This window comes from Pygocentrus nattereri, chromosome 16 (genome assembly GCF_015220715.1).
Source record: "Pygocentrus nattereri isolate fPygNat1 chromosome 16, fPygNat1.pri, whole genome shotgun sequence".
Taxonomy (NCBI): Eukaryota; Metazoa; Chordata; class Actinopteri; order Characiformes; family Serrasalmidae; genus Pygocentrus; species Pygocentrus nattereri.
Genome location: NC_051226.1, coordinates 14,143,544 through 14,165,712, shown reverse-complemented (window position 1 = coordinate 14,165,712; position 22,169 = coordinate 14,143,544). Strand labels below are relative to the sequence as shown.

Genomic DNA, 22,169 nt, shown 5'->3' with positions numbered 1-22,169 from the left:
ATATATAAAAATGCTCTAAAATTATACTTGAATTTGAAAACAAATTTTGTTTGTTCCCTTATTATGTTCACTATCTTGACCTGGGGCGCTTTCTTATGACTATGTGTTTCAGGCGTAACCATAACCAGTAATTTGCATAAATGAAGTTGTTTGTTGTGGGCCGTGCAGGACTCACCCTACCTGAGTCAGTTTCAAAGAATTCATTTGGCTGTTACCATAAATATATGTGTGAACCAGTCAGGGAATCAGAGGTTTACTTTCAAAAGTGTTACCAGAAGTATTAACAGCTTGTCACATCATCTCTTCTGCTGAGGACATAAAGTCAAATGCAACAGTCTGTACACCTTCTAATCAAATGACATTTTGTTGGTCTTCTAAGTGACAATATGTGAACACTCCTCTACACACTTTAAATATGCAAATTTTAATGCAGAATTTATTTACTGGTTTTAACATGTTGGAAAATAATAAATAAAATATCAAATATGCCATTGTTTTTACACAGGCCACATTTTATGTTTTATTTTTATGTTAAATTCAGCAAATAAACAGTAGCTGAACATTAAAATGGGCAAAAGTGTGTCCTCTGTTGGCGATTATGTTAACTTATTTCACCTATTCAATCAACGAAACATGTCATGTGACCAGAAATTCCCAAAATTCTGAATACATGCCTAGCTTCCTGGTGTGTGACCGTCAGAGCAGGTTTAGTACCAGGTATGGGGTGAGGTTTAAGCTTTAAATGAGAACATGTTTGTGCATATATTGAGTCATTTGCCACCCAGCACAACAACAACTAAATAGTCAAATAAATGCATTTTATTGAAATGCATATTATTATATATTTTATATGTTGCTTGAGATGTGAGGTAGTGTTTAATAATACCTTTTTGATAGCTGTTCTTTAGCACGTCTTTCAACATTATCATGTGCCGCGTGCACAATCCTGGCATCTGTGACATGAGGTAGAAACCGTACTGTGTTTTGCTGCTTGTGTAACCTTGCACTTTTTTGTTAGCTTGTGCTGTCTTTTCAATTGCTATGCGGTTTTCACACGTCTGCAGCTCAAGAATATAAAGAAGGTTGCAGTTTCACCTGGCAGGTACTCAGTGTTTTTGGTTTACTCTGTATCAGATTGTCAAGCAATCAAGAATGAAACAGGTTGGTCAGTGTTCCCTTAAGAGGAATTTGAGCAGAAGAATCTGGTCTTTCATCTGATGGAGTTGATGGGGATTCACACAACCTTTCTTACTTAAATGTCCACTCATTAGCTGACAAAATGATCAGATTAGATCAGGTTAAAACATGATTTCTAGCCTCAGAGTTATGCTTACATCCTTCCCAGAGCATGTTGTTCGTTTCCTGGATGTCCAGCTGTTCAGGCTGGAACTCTACACCATCTGTCTCATTTTCTTCCAATGTTTAATCATGCTAATACGTTTATATATTATTTGCATAGTAAATTTCATTCAGTGGCATTTTCACTGAAATTAAACAGATGAAAAGGTGTTCCCTGCTTTTGCACAATACTGTATATTTTTAAATGCTGCCAGCTTCCTTCTTGCAGGGCTGGAGAGATCCGCCCCATCTGCTATTTCACTAAACTAGCTCCACAGAGACGCGAAAACCTCCACCACCAACACAGCAAAACTTGTTTGCCGAGTTAAACGTGGTACATAATAATGTAACCTAAAATAATAAAAACATAAAATATAAAATGTTAAAATGTGCCATAACTTGTGCACAGATTTTATGTTTTTTCTAATATGTTAAATTCAGCAATTGTGCATTAAGATGTGGAGAAGTTTTTAAACACCATGCCCACTCACTGTCCACTCTATTAGACACTCCTACCTTGTCAGTCCACAGTGTATATGTAAAGTAATGTAAACAATAGCTCATCTGCTGCTGCACAGTTTGTGTTGGTCATCCTTCAGTCCTTCCTCAGTGGTCACAAGATGCTGTTGGCTGTATATATATAAATATATATATATATATTTTTTTTTTTTTTTTGATGGACTATTCTCAGTCCAGCAGTGACACTGAGGTGTTTAAAAACTCCAGCAGCACAGATGTATCTGATCCACTCAGACCAGCACAACACACCCTACCACACCACATCAGTGTTACTGCAGTGCTGAGAGTAATCCACCACCCAAATAGTACATGCTCTTTGAGGGTCCTGACCACTGAAGAACAGGGTAAAAGGTGGCTAACAAAGTATGCAGAGAAACAGATGGACTACAGTCTGTGAGTGTACCTGTGTGATAATGTCATATATGGACATGGACAATGTCATATGTCATATAGGTCATAATGTCATATATGTCCTGATCGGTGTATATACAACCCCAATTCTAATGAAGTTGGGACATTGTGTAAAATATAAATAAAAACAGAATACGATGATTTGCAAATCCTTTTCAACCTGTATTTAATTGAACACACTACAAAGACAAGATATTTAATGTTCAAACGGATAAACTTTATTGTTTTTTGCAAATATTCACTCATTTTGAATTTGATGCCTGCAACAAGTTCCAAAGAAGTTGGGACAGGGGCGTGTTTACCATTGTGTTACATCACCTTTCCTTTTAACAACACTCAATAAGCGTTTGGGAACTGAGGACACTAATTGTTGAAGCTTTGTAGGTGGAATTCTTTCCCATTCTTGCTTGATGTACAACTTCAGTTGATCAACAGTCTTCATTGTCGTATTTTGCACTTCATAATTCGCCACACATTTTCAATGGGAGACAGGTCTGGACTGCAGGCAGGCCAGTCTAGTAGCCGCACTCTTTTACTACGCAGCCATGCTGTTGTAACACGTGCAGAATGTGGCTTGGCATTGTCTTGCTGAAATAAGCAGGGACATCCCTGAAAAAGACGTTGCTTGGATGGCAGCATATGTTGCTCTAAAACCTGTATGTACCTTTCAGCATTAATGGTGCCTTCACGGATGTGCAAGTTACCCATGCCATGGGCACTAACACACCCCCACACAATCAGAGATGCTGGCTTTTGAACTTTGCGCTGAAAACAATCCGGACAGTCCTTTTCCTCTTTGGCCCGGAAGACACAATGTCCATGATTTCCAAAAACAATTTGAAATGTGGACTCGTCAGACCACAGGACACTTTTCCACTTTGTGTCAGTCCATCTCAGATGAGCTCGGGCCCAGAGAAGCCGGCGGCGTTTCTGGGTGTTGTTGATGTGTGGCTTTCGCTTTGCAGTTTTAACTTGCACGTGTAGATGGAGCGACGAACTGTGTTCACTGACAATGGTTTTCTGAAGTGTTCCTGAGCCCATGTGGTAATATCCGTTACAGAATGATGTCGCTTCTTAATGCAGTGCCGCCTGAGGGATCGAAGTGATCTTGATGGTGATCCTCACCCCATCCTTGCCTTTGAACATATGAGCCTTTCAGGGATGCTCCTTTTATACCCAATCATGACAATCACCTGTTTCCAATCAACCTTCTCACCTGTAGAATGTTCCAACCAGATGTTTTTTTGAGCATTCCTCAACTTTCCCAGTCTTTTGTTGCCCCTGTCCCAACTTCTTTGGAACGTGTTGCAGTCATCAAATTCAAAATGAGTGAATATTTGCAAAAAATAGTAAAGTTTATCCGTTTGAACATTAAATATCTTGTGTTTGTAGTGTATTCAATTGAATATAGATTGAAAAGGATTTGCAAATCATCGTATTCTGTTTTTATTTATGTTTTACACAACGTCCCAACTTCATTGGAATATGGGTTGTATATCCTTCCACAATATATACACTATATAGACAAAAGTATTAGAACACCTACACATTACACCCACAAGAGCTTTTATGACATCACATTCTAAATCTATAGGCATTAATATTGAGTTCTTCCCTCTTTGCAGCTATAACAGCTTCCACTCTTCTGGGAAACCTTGTACAAGATTCTTCTACATGATAAGATTTCCCTTCACTGGAACTAAGGGGTCTAAGCCCAACCCCTGAAAAATTATCAGTGCTCCGCCAAACTTTACAGTTGGCTCAATGCAGTCAATCAGATAATGTTCTCTTGGCATTCACCAAACCCACATTCATTCATAAGACTGCCAGATGGAGAAGCGTGAATCAGCACTCCACAAAATACATTTCCACTACTCCGATGTCCAATGAAGGTGTGCTTTGCACCACTCCCCCTCCCTAATATGTAGTTCTTCTGCTGATTTTGCTTCCAGAGGCAATTTGGAACTTGGTAGTGAGTGATTCAACAGAGGAGAGGCACTGTGTGCCTCAGCACTTGCCAGCCCCAGTCTGTGAGTTTATGTGGTCTACAGATTATTGAGCAGCTGAAGTTTTATATAAGCAAGACTGGGTAAAAATTCTATGTGCAAAACTGCAGCGATTAGTGTCCTCATTTACCAAATATCAAGAATATGAATTAAAAATAATGGTCATGTAACACAGTGGTAAACATGCCTTTGTCCCTTTTTTAAAGTGTGTTGCAGAGATCAAATTCTAAATTTGTTTTTATTTACAAAATACAACTCAGTTGGTCAGTGAAAGCATTGGAAATCTCAGTGCTACTTTATTTTGAGTGGTCCTTTTTAAATGAAGCAAACCCTCAACGGACGCTTTGTGTAAAAAACAGGAGGGTCAGGATTAGGTTTTGGGTTGAGGTTGAGGTTAGAGCCAGGGTTAGGATTAGAATTAGGTTTTGGGTTGAGGTTAAGGTTAGGGCCAGGGTTAGAATTAGAATTAGGTTTTGGGTTGAATTTAAGGTTAGGTTTAGAATTAGGCCCAGGCTTAAGGTTAGGTTTCGCATAATGGAAGTAATATATTAACAGCACATCTACTTAATGTACGTACTGTATCAACAGAACATCTACAAGATATTGAATACAAGATGCATTCAGATGCTTCACTACTACTACTGCACTGATATACTCTTTTTGTGTTACTGATAATCTGTTGAGTTTATTAATCATCTACAAAGGACCACTCCAAATAAAGTGTGACCAAAATCTTTTCTCTGTACTTTTGTCAGTTAAATAAAGGTTCAAGAGAATTAAAACATAACAGACACAGAAAAAAATTCAGCCTTCATTATGGCTGCTACTATTGTTTTGAGCTATGCAGTGTGCTTATGTGCATGTTTATAGATTCCAGTATACTGTGGGTGTCCGAAAACACATGAGCAAGTCTATTTGAGCTTCACACTTAAGGTGAACATATGAGGAGTTGGTTGTCAAAAGCTTTCACAATGCAAAGCAGAATAAGCAAACTTCAGACACCAAATATGTTTTGCCATTTTTGGGCGTAACAGGGAAAACTGGGGTACATTTTTTTTTGCCTTTGCACTAAAACCTCACACCTGCTGTATTTCTCATGTATCATATGTACTTAACAACTCAACACAGTTTGTGGTAAATGTTTTTCATGCAGTTTCCTCAATGCCAACTTGACCACATTGAGATGCAGGGAATGTAATTATGATTGTGGTCATTCTGTACCAGCCCTCTTCTTCTGTGGAAGGACTGATGACTGAGATGCATCAGTCACAAAAAATGCCACAGTTCACATTTCCAGTTTTAGATGCTGCATAAATTAGTTTCAATGCCAAGCAGAACAAGGAGAATTGCCGCTGGAATGTTTTAATGTTGAACTATTTTGCATGTAAAGATAATATCACCATACTGTGCACGTGATGTATGCACACCTGCATCTGCTTTTGCATGGTTGTTAACTATCTTAATATATGGAAGTTGCTTGTGTCTTACTCTCTCTATATCTCTCTTTTATTCTTTTCCTCTCAGGTACTGAAGGTGCTGTGGGACTGCCTTGCAGGTGAAGCCTGGTGGTGTAATTGAGCTCAACTGCACAACTGCAGAACCAGCTCAGTGCTGTAGTTGTCGCTGAGAAATCGCGGTGCAGGTGTTGTTTATGTACTGGCCTCAAACACAAACTAGAGCAATTATTATATTGTTGCTGTCAGAACAAAATCTCATACCTCCCTCTACAATGGTAATCTTATGCCGAAGGAAAAACATCTTTAGCTGAAAATGGACTTTATTTCAAATAATTTTATACCATGTTTGTTTGCAAATAGATTTTTGCACACAGCTGATATTTTCAAAGCATGTCAAAAATATGAACAATAGACGTACAAGATTTTGTTCCAGCAGCGACAGTATACAGTTTACTGTGTACTATATAGAGTTACAGAAAATCAGAAAAGTGCATTTAGGGTTTTGAGGGTTATATAGAGAATAATTTAGAGGGTGGGGGCAGACATAGTTTTGTCCTATTGCATTTAAAAAAATGCATCTCTAAATTTTTTTTCCCCCAGTGCAATTCAGGATTGCATGTTCAAGCTAAGGAGATGTCTACAGGGGGCATTTGGTAAAAATGATAACGGTTAATATGTGATATCCTGCAGATTTTTAAAAGTTAATGTAGCACATATGAGCTTCCTGCAGCCTGAAATTAAAAATGACATTTTTGTAACTTTATTAGCTCAAACAATATTAACCAGTAATATCACCACCCCTTCCTATTATCGCTCAGCTAGCTCAGAGACCACCCTGATACTGCATTTCACTCACAAATATGTCCCAGCACAGAAGAAAATGTTTTGTAATGTTTGGTTCATATTAACTTTAAGCATTTTAATATTACATATTTATTAGAATCATTTTTTGTCTTAGACTTTGTTGCAATTTTTGCAACACCCATTCACTTAGTTTTGTTTTCCTTAATGCACATTCCTGTTGTTAATTACAGTCTTATGCAAAAGATCAGATGACGTTTTGTTGATTTCCTAAGTGAAAATGGGTTAAAACATCTTTAACAGAGAACACACTTCTGCATATTTTAATGCACAATTAGTGTTTACATTTTTTACAAAATTTAACACACTAGAAAAAAAGTGAAACGTAATGTGGCCTGTGCCAAAGTGATGTGAAATTTTATATTTACAGTTTTATTTCTTGTTCCTTATTCCTGTATGTAAACAGTAAATTTGCATAAGTATTTTCTCTAAACACGTCATTTGAATAGGGGATTTCTAACTTGCACATTTTAGCATTAGTGAATCATAGGCTTTGTTAGAATAAGGAAATGCATTGATAGCACTGTGATAAAGAGGAGATATGCACACACACACACGCACACACACTTTCTTGACAGCTGATGCCTTGAACAACAGGTTCAACACCACTGCGTTTTGAACAGACGTATTCTGATTGTGTAGATGATTTACTACCCTGCCTTTCTTTGAAAATTCACAAATTAATTTTTCTGTTTTAAGTACCTGACTTTTCATATTTCATATATGACAGGTTGCTCTAGTGACAGACTAATTCTCTTCTATTCATTCTTTATTAAAGATTGTCCTATGATATGATTGTAAAATGATACAGTAATAATTGTAACTAATAGTGGTTCCCTTTAATGAGTCGTCCCATGTGAAATTAGAATATACAGTCGTGTTGAATGTTTCTACTTTTTTAAATTTAAAATAAGTTAACAATTAATCCTCTACAAACTTCCATTTTAGTGTACAATTTTTGTTTATGCGTTGGGTATAACATGAAACATAAAACATAAAATGTGCTAAAGCTTTTTCACAAGCTACATTAACCCCACTAATATTCAGTAAATAAACAGTAATTGTGCATTAAAATATGCATAAGTGTGTCTCTGTAGAGGATGCGTAACTTATTTATACTTAAAAAATCAACCAAATATCATTTGACCAGGCATGCACAAACATTTGCACACAACTGTATATTGCAATATGGCTATAAATCTAAATAAACCATAATTTTAGCATTTTGCATGTGATTGTACTATATATATATATATATATATATATATATATATATATAAAGTAATTTGTATCAAGTGATTAAAAGTAATAATGTACTATTATGAAAATATTGAAATACATTAAATAAATATGAAATGTTTTTATTGTGTGCACTGCAGATAAAAGATTATCTGAAAGGGTCTGAATATACTGTTAGCAGCTATAACCTGTAAACTAGTTTGATTTTTTTAAAGAATAAAAGAAACAATAAAAATGATCTTCTGTAATCATTTCATTTTTAAAATACTGTTATGAAAAAATGTTTTGATGCAATAAAGTGTTGTGATACAAAGTAAGCACTGATGTCTGTATATACAAATACAGTATTGCAACAAACTGCCATGCCAATGAATGATGACTCATCATCCACCCAAACTAACTGCAATGCTTGAAGGAGACTAGCATAATAGAGTTCATCATAAACATAAATGGAACTTGTCTAGTAGTATATTATGTATGAATATTGTGTATATTGTGTTGAATCAGGTGTTGATCTCTATATCATTTGGACGAGGTCAGTCTCAGGATAATGTGGGCTCAGAAATTTTTGAAAAGAAAGGACAGAGAATAGCCTCACCATCATGGATAGTCAGACAGGCCAAACGTGTCTCTCCAGCTTTTGCTAATAAAACCTTTATTATTTAATATTATATATTGTAAATAGCAAACAATCACACAATAACAATGAACTACAAACAAATGTCACTTTGTGACATTACCCTTGTTTTTATTTTTAATCTGGTGTTGGACTCTCTGACTACAATGTGTGAACATCCTGTCCTAGCTGAGTTTCAGGAACTCTTGGTAATCTAGACTGAATAATGTAAAAAAAGAATTGTGCAGAAGTTTACCTTAAAAAGTTGACCCAGTGTTATATATTCTGTATGATGTTATACATATTCTGACATGTCTCATAAAAGCAGCAAGTGACTTCTCAGTTTTGGTACAGTTTATGACTGCTATGGGTGCTAGATTTTGTCCAAAAAATAAATAAAAGAAGAAAATAATAAAAAAAAATAAAAGAAGAAGCAACAACATGACACCAGCAGGCTGTCAGAGAACGGTTACAGTGATTGACAGATAGAAAATGGTACAGAGTTGCTACGTGCTGTAATCTACCCTTATTCTTAGCTACCAGCAGGACTAGATTGATCAGTGCAGCTATGCACTGTCCCAGAGCTATGCTAAGAATGAGAGTCATTTCCTTCACTTTTTAGCTCCTGGAAATTCTTACAGAATTCTGCTGATTAGTGCCGAGTTCAGTGCCATCCTGCAGCCTCCTGCCTTGTCATGTGCCGTTTGCATGCACATTTGCTGTGACATGAGCCGGTAGTTTTTTGTGTCACAGGCTATAAGCCAGGGGTTTGAAAGCAAGTATTTAGCAAAAATCTATATTTTTCATGTTTTGTTTGGGAGATAACTGACAGTAGTGTGTTTAAACTCTGAATTAAAGAGTTTTTGTGCAGCATTAATGTGTTCAGTGAGTGATAATGAGTTTAGCTACTGCTGATTCAACTGTAACTCTAATCATGTTGGTTCCTAGCCAATTCACTTAAAGCATAGTTGATTCACTTAAAGCATAGTCCACCAATTTTGTAAAAATATGTGTAAAATTAACATTAAAATGGGATTTCCACCATTTTTAGAATGTATGCATAATTCATTGATTAAGATGTGAATTAATTCAGAGGGGTTTAATGTGAAATGCTTAATTCTAGGGAAACTTCAAAATTATGGAGCAACAGTGGAACAACCAGATGTCTAAAGAGTTCAGTTTCTCTAAAACTCACAGCATCACAGAAAGTTATTATGATTGAGATATAATTTTGGACTAAGAAGTATTTTTTTAATATACATTCATGGCGGAGGGTCACATGCAGGGTGCTGCAAGGCAAAATAGTAGCAAAATTAGAGAAATGTTTTTAATACCTTGCATGTACCCCTCTGCAATTTAAGAAAATACATTTTAGGCCAAAACTATCATAAAACAATTTCTAAGGCATGAGATAATGTAATGCTTTGGACGTCTGGTTCCCATCACCACAACTGTAAAGAAAACATCCTTAAAAGGTAGCTCGTAGAGAATTTCACATCAAACTGACTTGAATGACTTTGTTTACAATTTAACCGTTTAGAAAAATCAGTGGAATTGTGAATTATTTTTGAAGATTAACAGAAATCACTGCTTATACTGTAGTTTAGCGTAGTTTAACAAGGCCCGTGTGATGATGTGGTGTAATACACTCAGACTTTACTAGCTTTCATTCAGTGTCATAAGCGTATAATATGCTTGAAAGACTGTACTAAACCTGATTTTTGTTTTTTGTTGTTATCACAGCGTGATCGCTGAATTTTCAGCCCGAGTTGTGAAACACATGAAAATTCCTGAGGTCTCTTAGTCCGTATCAGGATGCCTCGCGGTGGCTGTAATGTTCTGGTCATGACCTCCATGAATAATTCATTCACCACAGCTCTTCTTAAGAAATTTATTTTCAAACAACTTTCCTTGTTTAAATTCATCACTGGAGCTCATTTAAAAATAACACTTAATCAAATAAAGCAATGGCTTACACTGGATCATCTTATTTGGATATGCTGGAAATGTGTTTATTTTGAAGACTATCCGGATCTCTGAAACACATGAAACAGCATGTTATTTGTTTACTGGAAAAAGTATTTATAGATTTCCTTTGCTTTGTCTGTATAGCTAAATAATTTGGTAGAACAGATCCTTATCACAGATAAACATTTACTGTAGCTGGTACATCCTTGTTTCACATGAACACGTGAGAGTACTTGAAGAAAAGGGGAAGAGAGATGACATGGAAGCTCACAAGGCATGTGAAAAGTAATAAAACTTGAATTGCATGCAGTACTTTTGCACATATTTAGGGGCAAAACAAGCCTTTGGGTCTGCGTTAAAGAATGTGTAGTGTTTGTGCATAGTGGAGTTGGATGGGTGTATCCTACCCTTTCCCTACCAGCAGGCTTAGACTAATCAGCACTATCATGCACAATGCACATGCACTATGCTAAGAATGAGAATCATTTGCTTTACTTTCTTCACTTTCTGTATCTGGCAGATAATAATAATTATGCTGATTCATGCAGAGGTCAGTCCTATTGAGCCATTTTGTGATTTTCTCACATGCCATTTGCGTGCATCTTCTTTGTTGCAAAAAAATTTGGAGCCGTCAGAGGCCTTAGGCCAAATGGTTGGGCCTGAGATCACAGTGGTGTCAAAGCTCAAGGCCCTGTATTATAGGTCAACAAGGTTTTTACTGCGTTGGAAATTATCTCTAATTACTATTGCCTGCAGTGGAATACTAACACTGTTTAAAACACTAAAATAAAGAGAAATGCCCTATTCCCTACACTGGAGCGCTATATCGAACACTGTTATAGAGAACAGAAATGGCCCCCAATCACTATCTAGGAGTGCTACATAGAGAGAGGTACAGCTATGGTCATCATCAAAACATAATTAAATTAAACCAAAAATATGAATTAATAACTAAATATGAATGGCTGAAATGTTAAAAGTAGATTCCTTTACTCTCCAGTATACTTGAGTGGTAAAAGTATAATGATTTGAAAATACTCAGCAGAGCACAAATCCATCAGTATATTATTTATATAAATATTCATATAGACTGGAACACCATAGGGAACAAAAATGATGACTAATCACTTTTATACACCAGAGCACTATATAGTGCACTATTACAGAAAGAAGAAATGGTCCTATTTAGTATTCCCTACACTGGAAAACCAAGCACTATATGGAACATAATCATAAGGAATAGAAATGATTTCAAATTATTTTTCACTATATTGGAAATCACAAACACTGTATAGAACACTATGAGAGGGTATAGATATGGCTCCTATTCACTATACATTAAATCACTATATAGAACACTATTATAGGGTACAGAAATGGTCCCTAATCACAATATAGCGGGTATCTACTATTTTGTAGGGTCAAACAACCTAGTGGAGAATAGCCAGTGTGTAACAGTGGGGAGCAATAAGGCAAACGCGTACGCTGAGATAAGCGACTTTTCGTCTTCGTCTTCCGTCTGCTCCCTTTAGGGGTCGCCACAGCGGATCATCTGCCTCCATCTTGCCCTATCCACTACCTCCTCTACTTTTACACCAACCATCTCCATGTCCACCTTCACTACATCCATAAACCTTCTCTGGGGTCTACCTCTTCTCCTTCTACCTGGCAGCTCCATCTCCAACATTCTTTGACCAATATATCCACTATTCCTCCTCAACACATGTCCAAACCATCTCAACCTGGCCTCTCTGGCTTTATCTCCAAACTGCTCCACCTTCACTGTCCCTCTGATCTGCTCATTTCTAATCTTGTCCAGCCTTGTCACTCCCAACGAAAATCTCAGCATCTTCATCTCCACCACCTCCAGCTCAGCCTCCTGTCTTTTAGACAGAGCCACAGTCTCCAAACCATACATCATAGCAGGACGCACTACTGCCTTGTAAACCTTCCCTTTCACTCTTGCTGCTATCCTTCTGTCACACATCAGCCCTGACATCCATCTTCACCCACTCCATCCTGCCTGCACCCTCTTCTTCACCTCTTTTCTACACTGTCCATTGCTCTGGATGGTTGACCCAAGATATTTGAAGTCATCCACCTTTACGACCTCTACTTCTTGCATCTTCACCTTTCCACCTGCCTCCCTCTCATTCACACACATGTATTCCGTCTTGTCTCTACTGACCTTCATTCCTCTCCTCTCCAATGCAAACCTCCACCTCTCCAGATTCTCTTCCACCTGCTCTCTTCTCTCACCACAGATTACAATGTCATCTGCAAACATCATAGTCCATGGAACCTCCTGCCTGACCTCATCTGTCAACCTTTCCAACCTTTCTGATGTACCCTACCTTCACCTTGAAACCATTTGTCACTCCAACTGCACACCTCACCACTGTCTCACTATCCTCATACATGTCCTGCACCACCCTAACATACTTTTTCAGCTACACCTGACTTCCTCATACAGTACCACAGTTCCTCTCTTGGCACCCTATCATATGCCTTCTCTAGATAAGCAACTTTTATTATGCGCAAATCCAAAATCAGGGTCTAGATGGTCCAGGGTCATCGAGCCAACATGGATTGATCGTGGGGCAGACAAAATGAATCAAACAACCCAAGACCAGCCACCAGACAGGGGAAAACACAGGGCTTAAATACATAAGGGTAAATGAGGGATAGGTGGAAACACAGGTGCAGACAGTCAGAGGTGGAGTAATAAAACAAGGGGCTGGACTGAAAACCAAAACAAAAACACATGGGCTAAACCAAAACACAACACGAACACATGGACAGGACTGGGAGGGGCCAATCGTGACACAGTGCACTGTTACAGTCCCACAGTGCACTGCAGTAAGTGATGTGCAAACAATGAACCCTATGAGATATGGAATGCCAAAAATGTACAACAGTATGACTGTGGTTGCAGAAAACATATATTAGCCTATGCAATTTTTTTACTTAAGTCCCACGTTCTGTTCACAATAATAGTGTTTTATATAGTGTTTCTGATTTTCTAATGTAAGTAATAGTGATTAAAGGACCATTTCTGCTTTCTACAATTGTGTTCTGTACAGAAGCGTCTCGGTCACCTCGCTCAGAGGTGAAATTTCCCCGTTGTGGGACTAATAAAGGTCTCTTAATCTGAATCTTAAAATAAAACAATGGGATATGCTGTATCATTTTATTTGGACATGCTGAGAAAGTTTGTTTTGAGAACTGAATCCGGATCTTTGAACAAACAGATGAAACGACAGCAGATAAGGGGTTTTTTTAAGTAGAAGGAAAATATTTGTAGATTTTGCAGTTGAATGATATGAAGTACTACTGATTTCCTCTTTGGCCTTACACATTTGCAAAGTACATATTAGTGAAGGAAATAAGAAAAGTTAAAAGTCCCTTTGGGTCTATGAGTTTGTGGTCGGATGGCTGTGTGTATGCATGTCTCCTTGTTTGTGTTCAGTTCATGTCAGAGATCTATCAGCTTGCATCTCTCCATCTTGGCGTATGCTCATATGAAGAATCCGCCTTTGTAACACATGAGGCTGCAGTGTAGAGGAGACACTAACGTGCTGATATGCAGCTTTGCTTTTTGCTTGTGTAACCAGTAAAACAGTCTTTGTATCTCTGCCAGGGCTTGATGACATTTTTTTTGTAACTAGAGTCCAGGTCATCAGATTTAGTGCATCGGGTTTAGTGCCTTGAAAAGGCAACCTGAGAATGCATTTAGTGAAGTCTAAATGAATGTCTGGACAATGAACACCTGGGAATCATTACTGTTGTCTAAATTTAGCCAGATGAAGTGAAAAATTACTGAATCAATAAATCGATGAAAGAATGAATTAATTCACCAGTACATAAATGATCATTTTAAGATTAAATTCACTGAAATGACTGTTAGTTGAACAGATTCAGTGTTGTATTAACTCCTGGAATAACTCCTACATTGTGAGATTAACTTTTACAGTGCTGTAAAACACCTTCAGTATTGAATTAGCATCTCTCTACATGTCAACACTGGACAAAGAGAAACTCCAATAATGAGAGTAAATATTCCAATAATGCAGGTGTTAATCCAGTACAGAACAATGTAGGTGTTAATTCAACACTGTAGGTAATAATTCAATACTATAGGTACTAATCCAACATTGAATATGCCAATAAACCAATGCTGAATTTGTCAATCCAACACTGTAGGTCTTAATCCAATACTTTAGGTGTTAATTCAATTCTGAATGTGATGATTTAATACAGTAGTTGGCAATCCAACACTGAATATGATGATAATCAAAAATGTAAGGTGCTAAACCAACACTTTAGGTGTTAATTTAACATTATAGGTGTTAATCCATAACTTAATCCACTACTGAAGGTGATGATCTAATATGGTAGTTGTTATTTCAACATTGTAGGTGTTGATTCAGCACTCTGGGGGTTTATTCAATGCTTTAGGTCTTTATTCAACATTGTAAATGGCAATAATCCACTTTTAATACTGTAGGTGTCGAACCAACCCTGAATATGCTGATGCTGAAGGTATTAGTTCAGCACTGTAGGTGTTTATCTTACATTATATGCACATTATATATAACTCTAAGAGTAAATCCACAACTCTACGTGTTGGTCCAACACAGTAGATGTTATTTACTTACATTTAATAATTCAACCCTGGTTTTAGTACAACAGTAAATTTATTGAAGTTTAGTGCAACTGTAAATTAGTACACCCAGATGAATTTCTGTGAACATGTAGATATTTATTTGACTCTGGGGATTTTGCTGTGTATTTGGTATCCAAACTTCACTGCTATATATTTTTTTACCATTAGAATTCAAGTATTAGTCCCATTTTGCTATGCAGGTTATTCTAAGCAACTCATCTGGAGCCTGGAAAGTCACACATGGTCTAATAAGTCGCTGTTTTAACTTTAAAAAGTTAAATTGTACTTCTGATAATAAATTCCCCCCAAAAAATCTCCATCTTAAATTGTGTTGACTTACTGTTTAATGTTTATTAAATTAAAAATATATAAAATATATTTCCTATGCACAAACAAATGAGGGATTTAAAATTTGTTCTTTCGACAGAATTCATCCACTTGTTTCTACAGCCTACAAGTAAATAGATGTATGAAGAACTATTTTGAGGCAAGTTCACCTTGGAAGAGTCCTAAGAGTTAATAAAATGTGGTTTCTTTGTCTATGATTAAATAATTTTATTGGTACAGGTTCTCACCACAGATAAACATTTACATACGTTGTGGCACATCCTTGTTTTACACAAACACATGAAAGCAACTGATGAACAAAAGAGGAGAGATAAGAGAGAGGCCCACAGGGCATGGCATGTGGAAAGATTAAGGTTGGAATGAATGCTGGAAATCTACAGTCATAAATATTTTTTGTCCTCATAATTTACCTTACTGAGCCAAGAATAGCAAAGTGAAAAGTTACTCCAATTTTGTTGAAGAGTTTGTCAGTTGACTTTTTGACCTCTTCTACAGTTCCAGAGCAGCGTGTGACAAATTCTAGCATATACTAAAATCCTTTCTGGCTGCATGTAAATACTCTCAAAACACAATAATGATAAACCTCAAGTCAGCTGGGGCATTATGCAGAATGCTAATACAACAGAAAGCAATGATATTTTGCTAATTGGAAAATGAGTCTGGACTGCAGTCTGAATCTGATTATGTAACCTGTTAAAGCATGTATAAAATGTGACATAATGTTGGAATAAGCAGTGATGTCCCTGAAAGAGATACTATCTATCTATAAGTCAGCATATGCTCTATATGTCTTTCAGCATTCGGCCTGGTGTACACGACATCTATTATTTTCATAACTAATCTGTGAGGCTTGCTCGTCGACTGGAATACGTTTCCACTATATTTCAATTCTAGAGAAATCTGCAGTGTTTCTGGACGATGTCGACACTATGTTTATGGACAATGATTTGTTAAAGTATTCCTGAGCTCACATGGTTATATCCATCACAGAAGCATAGTTGTTACCCAAAGAATTCCCCAGATCTTTTGATGATATTGTGAGGATAAAGTACCTAAAATCCTTGCAGTTCCTCATTGAGGAACATTGTTCATAAGCTTTGTGGTAAGCCTTGCCCATCTTTGCTTATGAAGAATTAAGCCTTTCCTGGATACCCAAGCAGGATTGCATCACCTGTTTAATCACTTTTTGAAGATTTCACTCCATTCCTAGTCTAAAATTGCCCCTGTCTCACCTTTTTTGGACTATATATTAGGCATCAATTTCAGAATGAGCGTATATTTACAAGAAAACAATGTTGGTAAGGCACCAAATGTCTTTTCTTTGCATTGATTTCCTTTCAATATAAGTCAAAGTACAGGTTTTTCTTGGAAGTCACACTTGAATATGGATGTTAAACTAGGTTGTAGGTGTGTAATGAGGTGAGTAATGTAGGTGAGTAATGTTGCAAATTTTAAGTCAAAAATTGAACTCGAGTTGAGGTGCAGTTTTAAAAATTATGTAAAGCACAGTGGCAAAACAGTGTGACTCTTACACCTCATAAAAAATTAAGTGTTTTTATAAGGAGTGGGTCACACTTGTAAGACTTTGTGACAGTCAGATATACCAACCAGGAAACTGCCTCAGAGTCCCTAAGAAAAGCCCCTCATTCACAACATTTCCTGGACACATTCCTCATTTCTTTATCTTTTTGAAGTGTAGTTGCCTCTCAGCCTTATTGTGGCTGAAGGACATTCTTAAAGAAAGTCATAAGTATCAGTCTATCCTTCAGCTTCTGCTTTCCTGCTGTTTTGATCAGGTACATTTGATCTAGTCTTCCAAAGATGTACCTGAGTGTGTTTCCTGTGTGATTATTAATAAAGGTGAACATATGCATTACTGACACTTTCTCAATCAACTATTAAAGAATAGTTCATTACAGAGTTCTGTAAAAAACTGATGTAATGATGTAAATAAAGTTAAACTGAAAGATTTTGAACTGATACTTTTTAGAGAACATGGCTGTCATAGGACAAAAACATGTCACAGTTTACTACTTTAGACAGAAAGTTGAGAGAAATAATGGAAAGGTCTGTTTTTTAGCAATATGCACACTCCATTCATACACTCAAAAAAACGGTACAAACTGGGCAGAGGCAGGACCCCTCTTGTCACTGGGGTGGTACCCTCAAGGGTGCATCTCAGTGCCTTTAGTCAGGGAACATAAATGTATCATAATCCATTGAAATTATGTTTAATAAGTTGTATATGACTCCATACACCCCATCTTGTCTCCAGGCTTAATTAAAACAATAGATTATGAAAAGATACAAATACGTGCTTTTCCACTTGGAAGAGGGAACATTTACATTGTTTGTCCCTTGATGAACGAAAAACCTGGATGTACCTACACAGAACCTTTATATCTAACAGTGTTGGTATCAGAACTGCTGTGAAAAGAATCTGCATTGGATTGCATCATTGTGCTGAACATGGCCTCAGACAGAGACAAGCCTAGATTGGTTAATATGAAACCAGATGCAGCTGTAATCAGCATCTGAATGCATCTCATTGTTCTTTTTTTATGAATGTTGAATGTTGGCCCTTATTTTTTGCTTACATCATGGAGAAGATTTAAGCTATGACTGTACATTTCTGACAGGTCAGAGCGTCACTGTTCCTCTAGAATTACAGGTTTAACAAAACCAGTTCCTCATATCAGCCGACTTTGGCTCTTAGGAAAGACAAAAACCTGTTAATTTGTCTGGATAATTTTGTTGTCTGAGTGTTTATTATTATGTGTTTTGTTTTCTTGTTTCTTTGTTGTTTGTTGTTAATGGTATGAAATACTCAGACTTATTCACATTGGTGGTAGAAGAAACCTCATCTTTTCTAGGAGGTGTGGGGTCAATGTTTAAATTATTTTAGAGAGACATGTATTTTACAGAAATAAATTATTAATACCTTTTTCAGTGCAGAAGATTTTCTCATTTTCTTTATTTACATTTTCCCTTTTTCTCTTTTACTTACTTCCCTATTTTCATGTAATTATTATTTTAATGTATTGTTATTATTATTATTATTATTATTACTACTACTACTATTATTATTATTATTATTATTAGTTATCTTACGTATATATGTCATATATAAATGTATTTAACCATTAGCTCATACGTGTCCTGGGCTCTTTGGTTATACATATTTTAAGGACCCGTGTCATGGAAAAAAAATATCCAAAAACTTTTTTTGATGTAGTATGTAACATTGTTAAAGTTAGAAAATATGCCCTTTACTACCAAGTCCATACATTCCATTTACATTTACATTTACGGCATTTGGCTGATGCTCTTATCCAGAGCGACTTACAGTTTGATCATTTTACACAGGTAGGCGAAGACAGTGTTAGGAAACCAGCCATTAGGGGTGTACTTCGTGTACTTATGGTAAATGGTGAGGGTTGCGTCAGGAAGGGCATCTGGCGTAAAACTTGTGCCAAAACTATCATGCGGATCACAAATATGATTGCCATACCGGATCGGTCGAGGCCCGGGTTAATAACGACCGCCTCCAGTGCTGTTGACCAGCAGGGTGCCGGTGGAAATTGGACTACTGTAGGTCGAAGACCATCAAAGAGGAGAGGAGGAAGGCGGGTTAGAAGGCAGCGAGAGAGAAGGAAAGGCAGGAGTGTGGAGGTTAGAGTAGGGACTCTGATCATAGGGACAATGACTGGTAAAGGCAGAGAGCTTGCAGACATGATGGAGAGAAGGAAGGTAGATATTCTGTGTGTCCAGGAGACCAGATGGAAAGGAAGCAAGGCCAGGAACATTGGAGGTGGATTCAAACTGTTCTATCATGGTGTAGAGAAATGGAGTAGGGATAATCCTAAAGGAACACCTTGGGAAAAGTGTTCTGGATGTAAAGAGAGTGTCAGACAGGATCATGAGCCTGAAGTTGGAGGTTGATGGTGTGATTTTGAATGTGGTCAGTTCATATGCATCACAGGTTGGTTGTCAGTTAGAGGAGAAAGAGGAATTTTGGTGTAAGATGGATGAAGTGGTAGATGGTGTCCCTAGAGAGGAGAGATTGGTGATTGGTGCAGACTTCAATGGACATGTTGGTGAAGGGAACAGAGGGGATGAAGAGGTGCTGGGTATGTATGGTGTGAAAGACAGAAATGCAGAAGGTCAGATGGATGTAGTTTTTGCAAAGAGAATGGAAATGGCTGTGGTGAACACGTATTTTCAGAAGAGGGAAGAACACAGGGTGACATACAAGAGTGGAGGGAGGTGCACACAGGTGGATTATATCTTTAGCAGGAGATGCCACCTAAAGGAGATTGGAGATTGTAAAGTGGTGCCAGGGGAAAGAGTAGCAAGGCAGCATAGGGAGGTTGTCTGTAGAATGAGATTAGAAACAAAGAAGAGGAAGAGAGTGAAGACAGAGCCAAAGATTAGATGGTGGAAGCTGAAGGAGGAGGATGGTTGCAGGCAGTTCAGGGAAAAATTGCAACAGGCCCTTGGGGGCAGTGAGGAGCTACCTGAGGACTGGGAAACTACAGCTAAGGTGGTAAGAGAAACTGGCAAGAATGTGTTGGGTGTTTCGTCTGGTCAGAGGAAAGAAGACAAGGAAAGTTGGTGGTGGAATGAGGAAGACCACGAGAGTATTCAGAAGAAGAAGGCAGCTTAGAAAAAGTGGGATAACCAGAGAGATGAAGGAAGTAGGCAGGAGTACTGTGAGGCTAGTCGCATAGCAAAAAGAATGGTGGCAAAGGCAAAGGCTCAGGCCTATGATGAGCTGTATGAGAGGCTGGACAGTAAAGAAGGAGTAAAGGACTTGTATCGTTTGGCTAAACAGAGAGATAGAGCTGGAAAGGATGTACAGCAGGTTAGGCTGATAAAGGAAGGGAAATGTACTAATGAGTGAACAGAGAGTGTTGAGTAGATGGAAGGACTACTTTGATGAACTAATGAATGAGGAAAACGAGAGAGAGAGGAGGACAATGGGGGGAGAGATAGTGGATCAGGAAGTGCAGAGAATTAGTAAGGTGGAAGTGAGGGCAGCTTTAAAAAGGATGAAGAATGGAAAGGCAGTTGGTCCAGATGACATACCTGTGGAGGTATGGAGATGTTTAGGAGAGAAGGCAGTGGACTTTTTAACCAGGTTGTTTAACAAAATCCTGGAGAGTGAGAGGATGCCTGATGAGTGGAGAAGCAGTGTACTGGTCCCCATTTTTAAGAACAAGGGTGATGTGCAGAGCTGCAGTAACTACAGAGGTTGATAAGTTGATGAGCCACACCATGAAGGTATGGGAAAGAGTTGTTGAAGCAAGGCTATGGTGAGAGGTTCAGATCAGTGAGCAGCAGTTTGGTTTCATGCCCAGAAAGAGTACCACAGATGCAATTTTTGCATTGAGAGTGTTGGTAGAGAAGTACAGAGAAGGTCAGAAGGAGCTACATTGTGTCTTTGTGGATCTAGAAAAGGCATATGATAGGGTGCCAAGAGAGGAACTGTGGTACTGTATGAGGAAGTCAGGTGTAGCTGAAAAGTATGTTAGGGTGGTGCAGGACATGTATGAGGATAGTGAGACAGTGGTGAGGTGTGCAGTTGGAGTGACAAATGGTTTCAAGGTGAAGGTAGGGTTACATCAGGGATCAGCTTTGAGCCCCTTCTTGTTTGCAATGGTGATGGACAGGTTGACAGATGAGGTCAGGCAGGAGGTTCCATGGACCATGATGTTTGCAGATGACATTGTAATCTGTGGTGAGAGTAGAGAGCTGGTGGAAGAGAATCTGGAGAGGTGGAGGTTTGCATTGGAGAGGAGAGGAATGAAGGTCAGTAGAGACAAGACGGAATACATGTGTGTGAATGAGAGGGAGGCAGGTGGAAAGGTGAAGATGCAAGGAGTAGAGGCCGTAAAGGTGGATGACTTCAAATATCTTGGGTCAACCACCCAGGGCAATGGACAATGTAGAAAAGAGGTGAAGAAGAGGGTGCAGGCAGGATGGAGTGGGTGGAGATGGATGTCAGGGCTGATGTGTGACAGAAGGATAGCAGCAAGAGTGAAAGGGAAGGTTTACAAGACAGTAGTGCTTCCTGCTATGATGTATGGTTTGGAGACTGTGGCTCTGTTTAAAAGACAGGAGGCTGAGCTGGAGGTGGCAGAGATGAAGATGCTGAGATTTTCGTTGGGAGGGACAAGGATGGACAAGATTAGAAATGAGCAGATCAGAGGGACAGTGAAGGTGGAGCAGTTTGGAGATAAAGCCAGAGAGGCCAGGTTGAGATGGTTTGGACATGTGTTGAGGAGGACTAGTGGATATATTGGGCAAAGAATGGAGATGGTTGGTGTGAAAGTAGAGGAGGCAATGGATAGGGCAAGATGGAGGCAGATGATCCGCTGTTTGCGACCCCTAAAGGGAGCAGCCGAAAGAAGAAGGCGAAGGCAGTGTTAGGAATCTTGCCCAAGGACTCTTATTCGTATAGTGTGCTTGCCCTGGTGGGGGATTGAACCCCAGTCTACAGCATAGAAGGCAGAGGTGTTACCCACTACACTACACCAACCATTCCAGATGTGTAGGCTACAAAAATAGCCTGGTTTAAATTCTATGATGTCACAAATATCAAGACATTGACATACATCCACTTATTCAGCCTACAGCAGTTTAGCTCCACCCATTCATGCTGAAGTTATAAGGAGTGTTTCAACCTGAACCACTTTTTGCAGGTTACAGGGCAGACAATCAGAACAGAGGTCATTTGC

General features: G+C 38.2%; 1 protein-coding gene across 1 annotated transcript in view; it reads left to right on the top strand.

Moving 5' to 3' along the window:
• The window catches only part of rtkn2b (rhotekin 2b), a 134,095-nt gene extending 126,273 nt beyond the window's left edge, over nt 1-7,822 (top strand). Inside the window, exon 13 of the mRNA XM_017686602.2 lies at nt 5,799-7,822. Within this exon, the coding sequence (XP_017542091.1) occupies nt 5,799-5,805 (7 nt within the window). The 3' untranslated portion in view covers nt 5,806-7,822. The remainder of the gene's footprint in view (nt 1-5,798) is intronic.
• The last annotated feature ends 14,347 nt before the right edge of the window (nt 7,823-22,169 follow it).